Source organism: Notothenia coriiceps, unplaced genomic scaffold (genome assembly GCF_000735185.1).
Source record: "Notothenia coriiceps isolate Sejong01 unplaced genomic scaffold, NC01 NC01_scaffold00031847, whole genome shotgun sequence".
In the NCBI taxonomy this organism is placed as follows: Eukaryota; Metazoa; Chordata; class Actinopteri; order Perciformes; family Nototheniidae; genus Notothenia; species Notothenia coriiceps.
This window is the reverse complement of record NW_011364548.1, coordinates 172,606-181,260: the sequence shown is the minus strand read 5'-3', so window position 1 is coordinate 181,260 and position 8,655 is coordinate 172,606. Positions and strand designations below refer to the sequence as shown.

Below are 8,655 nucleotides of genomic sequence, written 5' to 3'. Positions count from 1 at the left end.
CTGCACATTTTGAATTCTGTCCAAAACCTGTTTTAATCTCAGGAGGAGTTGTATCTACATTCCCTCCATCACTTGAGGATTGGTTCCAGGCAGAAATCTGATTATTCAGAGACTGGGTGAGTTATAAATGGATGCTGCATTAGAAAGGAATATATAGGTTTTTAAAAGGGAAGACAAATGTTTGTTGTGGGGACGTGTGTAATACTTTAACAGATTAAATGCCAAGAAGACATCTGAGGTAAGCATTTTAAGGTTAATTCTCTGGATTGCATACTTTTTAAATATGGAGTAGTTACTTTTTGCAACTTTTTTACCTGTGTGTGATATACTGTAGGCCAGGGGTGTCAAAATCAATTTCATCGTGGGATACATTAGCATTATGGCTGCACTCAAAGGGCCGGTTGTAACTATATAAATATACATATATAAATACATAATATGTACGAAATAATGTATTAAATTATATTATTGCCTCTGCATTGGATTATTATTAGATAGGGTAATAACTTCATAATTAACTACGTCTGAAAGCAGAAGTCTAGGGCAAATAATTGCAAGTCTCTTCAGTGCGCATGTCACAAAATGAGATGCATTGTGGGACATGTAGTTTATGGGCAACCTGCTTCTGTAAGATAAGATCAAATAAGATGGACCTTTATTTATCCCCGTGGGGAAATTCAGTAGTTTAACAGCAATAGGTTAAGATTGAAAAACAGGACAGCACAGATTCACACAGATTAATACAATTAAGGATAAATCAAAGATAAAAATTAAAAATGATAAATAACTATAAATTAAGAAATTAATTAAAATGAACATATATACATATCTGGTCATGTGTACATTTATTTACATGTGTGTGTGTGAAAACTGAGTATTTTATGTCCAGTAATTGTGTCACAATAAAACATTTACTCTGCCTCACCAGAAGAGATATTTTCATGTTTCCCTGTTCATTTGCATGGCACATGATGCAGGATTGTATTTGAAAAACTTATATTCAAAGTCAAAACATGTACTTAATAAAAAAGGTGTTGTTTGTTGAGAAAGAAATAATGGTGAAGGGATAAGGTTACAATAAAGATAATTGTAGAAGCTAAAAAACCTAAATCAGTGACGGCAGAACCACGTGTGCTGATGTGTAGTATAGTTGTGTGTTTGTTGTGTTTGTGGATCACAGCTGGCTGACATTCGGGTTGAAGTTCCTGCTGTAGTTCCTCTCATGGCTGTAGGCACACAATCTAAATCCTGGCGGCAGAAGGAACTCCCATCTGCTGCGACACTGATCTCCCCGTCCACATCACTCTCACTACAAAATGTTTTAACGGCAGACGGCTTGATGTTTTATCCTTTGTGAAACAGACCTTGCTGATGTTTTACAGACTGCTGTGGGCTGTCGCATCGCCATGGTGATGATGCAGTACAGTATAATGGCCAACAGCTACTGGCTGCTGGTAGAAGGCATCTACCTCCACAACCTGCTGGTCATCACTGTGTTCACAGAGAGGAACTACTTCAAAATCTACCTGTGCATTGGCTGGGGTGAGCTGGGGGTCTGCGAGTGTGTATTTGAGTGTGTGTCTATGTGAAGTAAAAACTCAGGGGATGCAAGTTATTAATATGATGTGCTTAATTATACTTTTTGCATGAAAGGAAATTAAACGAGAGCAGATAAATGAAAAAGGGCTGTAACGCTGGTGTACATCATGACTGTTTTGCATTTAGACAGCTCTCATTTCTTTCCAGGTACCCCGTTAATATTCCTCGTGCCCTGGGTGATAGCTAAATACCTGTATGAAAACCAAGAGTAAGTTTCCACCGTGCCCTCCGTCTCTCTTACTCTATTCCCTCACTCCTACCTTCCCTAGCTGCTATCAGACTCGCCTACAACATTTTCAGAAATCAGAAGAAAAAATCTGGCAGATGGTATTCTTTCTTGAACGTTTGAATGTTGATACTCAGCAGGCCAATTTAATGATGATTACAACTCAATGCGTTGGCTGCAACTATATTTTTCACACAGGCACTTTAATCTTCTGTGGGAATATGAAAAACTCTCTGAGAACAGCAGATGCTTTGGCACGTTTTTGCTATACAATATTCCCCAAACATTATTATGCAATCTCATAGGTTCTAAGCAGTAATTGGGGGTTGAAAGGATTTTTAAATCTACACTTTTTAAAGAACGTACACATTGTGTTGTTATTTCAAACTTTAAAAACCCTTGATGGTGCTGCCGTGTCACTCACACAGCCAGGGAGAGGAAATCTTTCTACTTTAGCAGAGTTGCAAAGCAGTGTGACAACATTTGCTACACAGTGAAACTTGTTTGAAAGCATATGAGGTGTGTCTTGGTATCTCTGACTGATTGTTCCTCTTACACTTTCCTTTTCAGGTGCTGGGGACAAAATATAAACATGCATTACTGGTGGATCATCCGTTCTCCCATTCTGCTAGCAGTTGTGGTAATTCCCCTTGTTATCTCTGTTGCTGTCTTCTGCTTTTTTTTCAACCAGTATAGGTTTCTTTAGTTCACATCATGATATGCTACATCCTACATTTGAATACAAAAGCCGAAGAAGTTTATTATTTTTGCCTTGAAAATACATGGGAAATAAGTGCATTCGCCTATCAAAATCCCACATTTACCCACCACTACTGTATTTCTACGTCCTGCATTCACACTACAATATTAAACACACTTAATTTATTCATGATGTGTAAAAGGCTGTCGGCGCTTTAGGCCAAACATCTGGGAAACATATTGAGAGTCATAGGTTTTGGATTAAAGAGATGTGTTTTCTTTGATACTGCAAAGTTTACCTAACCCCCATCCATACGGCAACCAGCCTTATTATTGTATGTGAGCACTGCAAAGGTCATTTCTGAGCTTTTATATAAGTCCCATTTGTCATGGCTCTTATGTCAGGCCTGTTACACAGACGGTATTTTCCATGAATTAATCTTCCAGCTAAGTGGCCTGTATCTCACAGGAATTCCTGTGTTTGAATTGCCACAGGGACAGAAGGGCTGCTTCCCATTTCAGTGTTTCCCTCTTTGTCCTAATCCCACCATGTTGAAGGTGCTCAGGAGTATAAAACTACGCTCAGCAGTAAGCACTAATATGCATGTGTACGTGAACCAAAATTACATTTCCATAATAAAAGATATGGTAACACATAAGGACACACAAATATAGAAAGAGCATGTGCTGTATGTACTCTTTGCAGTGTATATGGAGTGAAATCCACATACTTTTCAAGAAGAGGAAATGGAGGAAGCTCATCCATCATGAAACTTTTGGCGTGTGTCTTTTGCTCACTCCAGCCCTTTGACTGAAAAAAAATGAAAATATCTGCTACGTGCGTGTACTGATAAAAAGGGGATGGAGATCTGGCATGGACTCTGTTTACGAGTGAGCCCTTTTCACTTCCTTTGTCCAGGCTCCTTCAAATTAACAACCCTCATTTTAAATACACTGAAAAGGTCACATCATAAGTGATTTTCATTAGAGAAACACCCGCTGTTGTGATGGCATCTAATGTGAAAGGGTTCCCTGACCACAATGTGCCTCTGCTGTGAGCAATAAGGTTAAAGGTGCAGGCTACTCAAGTAACAAAAGATGTTTTGTGATTACCGGTAGCATTTTTTTATATGAATCCATTCAGAATATTTTGGTTTCAACTGCAAATGGATTTGGCAGTTTTCATTGGAATTTATTTTTTGTATGAATATGGCAATATGTGGTTTATACTGTGTTTCTAAAAAAGCATATTTTGCTGTTCAGTTTCACAAATATGATTGTTCAATGCTTTGAGCAGCATAATGTCACACACTGATCTGTTTGGCTTTCATTTAAAAACGGTTATGTCTCTGTCTTTTACAGATCAACTTCCTTATCTTTATCCATATCATCAAAATTCTGGTGTCAAAACTTAGAGCACACCAAATGAGGTATACAGATTACAAATTCAGGTGAGTTTAAACGTTAACAATGTCTTTTTTTCTATTCACATAAAAAAAGTCCACTTATTATATCTGTTCTTTCTCTATGTCTCTCATCCCTCTCAGGTTGGCTAAGTCGACTCTAACCCTGATCCCCCTGCTGGGCATCCATCAGGTGGTCTTCATCTTCGTCACAGATGAGTCCACCAAGGCCACCATAGGACTGCGCCTCACCAAGCTCTTCAGCGACCTCTTCTTCTCCTCCTTCCAGGTCGGACCCTGAAAAAATTACTTCTAGAACATCAGCTACTGCAATTTTCTAAAACTAAGACGGCACCATTTATGAAATTACTCGACAACGACACTCACCTGGGATCAAGTGAGAGTTGAAACATAGTTAAGGAATTTTGTAGTTCATAACGCTGAGACAACATTGAAAAAGAAACATACAGAATTAAATGGAAGGCACACAACTGCAGCTGAGAAAAGCATTCATGTTATCAAATCAAAATCAAAAAATTCACGCTACGCCAAATCAGTAAACATCTTCCTTTCATCTTGTCTAAGTGTCAGTCCAGATGAGCGTAATCAGTCGCAGCATGTCAGAGTTTCCCTTCCCCCAGACAATTGAGAAGTGCTGTATTTTCTCATGTGTCTACAGGGATCACATTAACATAATGTGCTGTCTGTGCTTCTAACTGGCTGCGTCACAGTGTGACATAATGACAGTGACCTTTTTGCTACGGGGACAGCGATGACGTGTGTCAAGATAACAGACATCAACCAGGGGAATTGCCTTGATGAAGAAAGCGAAAGAGAGAGGAAAATAATACAAAGTCAAAGAGCACAAGTTCAATCAAGACAGAAGATACTCTGATGTGCTAGTGCTTGTGATTGATTTAGTCATAGAGAAACACATTTACAAACACGAAAAAGTGCATGCATTAATATGGTTCAAAACATGTTTTCATAGTTTTAAACAATGGATTTTCAAAGTACTCTAAATATTGTATCTGTCATGAATTAAAGATAGGAGACTTATGTTGTTTTTCTCCACAGGGTCTCTTGGTGGCCATCTTGTACTGCTTTGTCAACAAAGAAGTAGGCGTCCTCATTTGCATTTGCACCGCAGAAACCCTTTGACAGCCCCAGACTTTCCTACCATCATCACTTTAATAAAAGCTGCTTGTTTCTCCCTCCTCTCCTCAGGTGCAATCGGAGATCTTGAAGAAGTGGAAGCGCTGGAAGCTAGGGAGGAACATAGAGGAGGAATACCGCCACACCTACAGCAATACCCCCAACACCAAGACAGCAAGCCTGCTGAACCACGTCTCTCGTCTGCCTCATCTCCCCGACATCGCTAAGACCTCCTCCCCGGTCTGCAGCCCTGAGGAGACGCACATGCTCGTGGCTGCATGTCACAACGGTATGGTCAACAGTAAGGGGGCAGGCCAGTGTGCCTCCCCGCTTCACGAGGGAACAAACTGCACCCTACTGGAGGACATGAGCCTTACGGACAGGGTGCATTGTTACGAGGGTCAGAGAGAGAATGTGGAGAGCCACCTGTGAAAGGTACCAGGAATAAGACCTTATTGAGCTCTCCTCTGGCTCTGTCATACTGCCCTGGGTGGCTGTGAAGAGCAGGGCTGATGAACTCATCTGTCTGAGTGTCTTTTGCCCAGAGATTGGTGAAACTGAACGGAGAACAGTCCTCTCCACAGCCTGAGAATGGAGAATAATACGGCAGCCTCCCACACTGAGATGTGCTGTGAGCCGTGTAAATTGATTTCTGTACATGTTTGTCGGACAGCAGAAGAAACTGCTGCATTTTGAACAATAGCATCTCAAGGCAGATAAGCCATGTAAAATAATAAGACAAAAACCTCAAACCTCAAATAGCAACAATGGAAACTAAACAAAAAGAAAAACAGTGTCATGGCTTGAGCCTCTGCTTTACTTTGTGATGTGTATCAAATGTGTGTTTTGCGGTACTGGAGGCTAAAGACAAACTGGACATTGAACTGCATACACAAAAAGACCAAACAAGTTCATCATAACAAATGGTAGGAAACAAAATGCTTCTTTGCTTTGCTTTGATATCTGATTTATTGTCTAACAAGAGAATAAGCATTCTGCTGTACCTCATACAGTGAGGTGACCACCGTGCTGTCCCGGGGGACGTGGAAATTGGCAGCTGCTCTCACCAGGTCATTTCTGGTTTACATATAGCCAAGTGATGGTATAAGATGCATTATAAATCAGTTAAAATTGCTTGACTAGGTGTTTTACAGAAAATAAGTGTTTTTTTTATATAGGTCTAAGCAATGGATTCTGTCGAGTGCTTAAGTTGTAACCGTGTAAATGTGCCAGGTGTGTTTTCAAGGGGGTGTATTTTCAATGTTGTGAAAGTGAATGTTTTCTTTTCCCCTAGCCATCAAGATGTTGTCTGACTCACATGCCCTGAACCTCAACATAATAACCCACTCTAAGCTTATAGAGGAAACTGTGCACTCAAATCAAGGATAAAAATACACAGCATATGGACATGGCCTGTAGAGGCACACATGCATAAAGAATGAATCTAACACTGTGACTCAAAGTAACTTGTCGTCTCTGGCACAGGGGTGTTTTTGCCGTTTTAAATATAGGCTGTCGTGCATGCAAATTTTGCATATTTAGTTTAGGTTATTACAGTGCCATCACATTAGTGTCCCCACTGTGCAAATGCAAAAAAGAGATGAAAAAACGTTTGTGTGAATAATTTTCTGTGCCTAGTTACTCTACAAACAGTGTTTACTATTCAGCCTTACCCCGTGTGTGCAGGGGCTGTGGACGAATCTCTAAAAGTAGAACAAAACCTATAATGACAAATAAAAGCTAAATTAGCAGTGGTACATTCACTTATGAATACATTGCATTTCTTTTCAAAAGAGGGAAGCCTCCTTCATAACGTTTATTTTCTTTTAGTTTCATCTTGACGTTGTATGTATGACTATTTGCACAATGTTAATTTATAATTGCTAAATACTGTGTATATATGTGTTTATACAGGTGATTTATTTGATAGCTGTCAATATTTGATTGTTTCTTGGCTTACGTGTGCGTGTTTGTATATTTTCAAGTGGGTATGAATGCGTGTGGTTTAAATATTCCAGATTTGTGGATGTGCTGCAGTAAAGATGAATCATCGGCATCAGCCAGATAAGCGATGTGTTGATATGACCCCGTTCAAACAGAGCTCGGAGGTCAGTGGTCAGTGTGAGTCCCACTCTAGCATAAACAGTGTGCGTCACATGAAAAAGTAATGCCTGTATAAGGAATAACAAGAACAGAGCTTTGTGTTTGACTATGGGAGCTGCTCTCATTGTGGTTCCTGTAAATAATTGTGTAGTTCAGAGCAAAATAAGAGCACAACATGCAGCATGTTTTTTATTCAGATAATAGCTCTGTGCATTTACACTTCAGCCAGGAGCTGGTGTTGAGTTGATGCTAAGGATAATAATGGAGCAGGTAGTCAGAATTGAGCTGGGAGCATGAAACACATCTGGCGCTGCTTTTGCCAAGAAGTTAATCCTCAGTGGTTTTCTTGTTTTCCAGAGCAGGAGAAATGATTAGATACGGTAACAGGGGAATGTTGTGCACCTTGAGTAAAATAGTATTTATATGTAAGTATGGTCTAAATATATTGCTGATTTTATTTCAAATTAATACATGTATTTTAAGCTGTGACCATGTATGTTTTTGAAGCCAGCAGCTTGGGTCTCTCCCCTATCTGGACCAAAGTGGTTCTGTATGAATGTATTCTATAAGGGGCCCAAATCAGTATTTTCATTTTCTCTTAAAGCTGGTTGTGTACAATATATTTGCAGTGAGGAACCAATCAGTAAACTGTGTCCAGGTGTATACAGTTCATCATATATTGTGTCCGTTTATCAAACTTTGTCCTAATAGTGAAAGAATAAACTACAATGTATGTGAAAGAGTATTTTTGCTGTGTATTTTGTATCAGTGCACATTTAAGTGTCATAAATAAAAGAGAGAATGCATGTGGGGACTTGTCTTGTTGGTGACTGCAGTGGCTAGCTGGACCTGCTGGCTGGCTGAATGCCATGTTGTCTTATTGCCTTTCACAGCACATGCTATTCCTTTTGTGGCCACTGGATGGTCAGCTCACATCAACTCATTAAAACCACCTAGTTTAAACTTACCGGTATCTTCCAGGCCTGCTTGTTGAAATAATAAAATACTTTGGAAAGCCCCTCTCTCAAAACCTTTCCTATTTAGGTAAATGTGTGACCATAGCGCATCAATGTGTATGAAATTGATTCAACCGTGGTGAAGATGTTTAAACTCTGATGAAATGTGGTTGGACATTTTAATGCACAACAAAATAAGACTTCTATGTGCTAGAGAAATGTCTCAAATGACACATTTCTTGTGTAATAGCAACCCCAACAAAAATCAAACCAACAAAAAATCCCTAGCATATATATTTGAGATAACTGACATGTTACTGAAGACCAAAGGCGCTTTTCTCAGCACGGAACAATTTATTGCCCTCGGGGGTGTATGAGAAGATGAAAAGTGGTGGCAAAGGCATATATTCCGCACTCAAAAATGCCCATGAAGTATATTTGGGGTAAAGGTCAATGGATGTAATGTTTATGTTTACTCCCTGAGGCCTTAGAACTATGTGTATGCCCTGAAGTG

The 8,655-nt window shown here is 39.6% G+C and overlaps 1 protein-coding gene across 1 annotated transcript in view; it reads left to right on the top strand.

Moving 5' to 3' along the window:
* Positions 1–7,958, top strand: part of gcgra (glucagon receptor a) — a 25,611-nt gene extending 17,653 nt beyond the window's left edge. The window contains exons 2-8 of the mRNA XM_010788340.1: positions 1,383–1,542; positions 1,747–1,807; positions 2,396–2,465; positions 3,887–3,975; positions 4,072–4,216; positions 5,005–5,046; positions 5,155–7,958. Of these exons, the coding sequence (XP_010786642.1) occupies positions 1,383–1,542; positions 1,747–1,807; positions 2,396–2,465; positions 3,887–3,975; positions 4,072–4,216; positions 5,005–5,046; positions 5,155–5,514 (927 nt within the window). The 3' untranslated portion in view covers positions 5,515–7,958. The remainder of the gene's footprint in view (positions 1–1,382; positions 1,543–1,746; positions 1,808–2,395; positions 2,466–3,886; positions 3,976–4,071; positions 4,217–5,004; positions 5,047–5,154) is intronic.
* Positions 7,959–8,655: the final 697 nt, after the last annotated feature.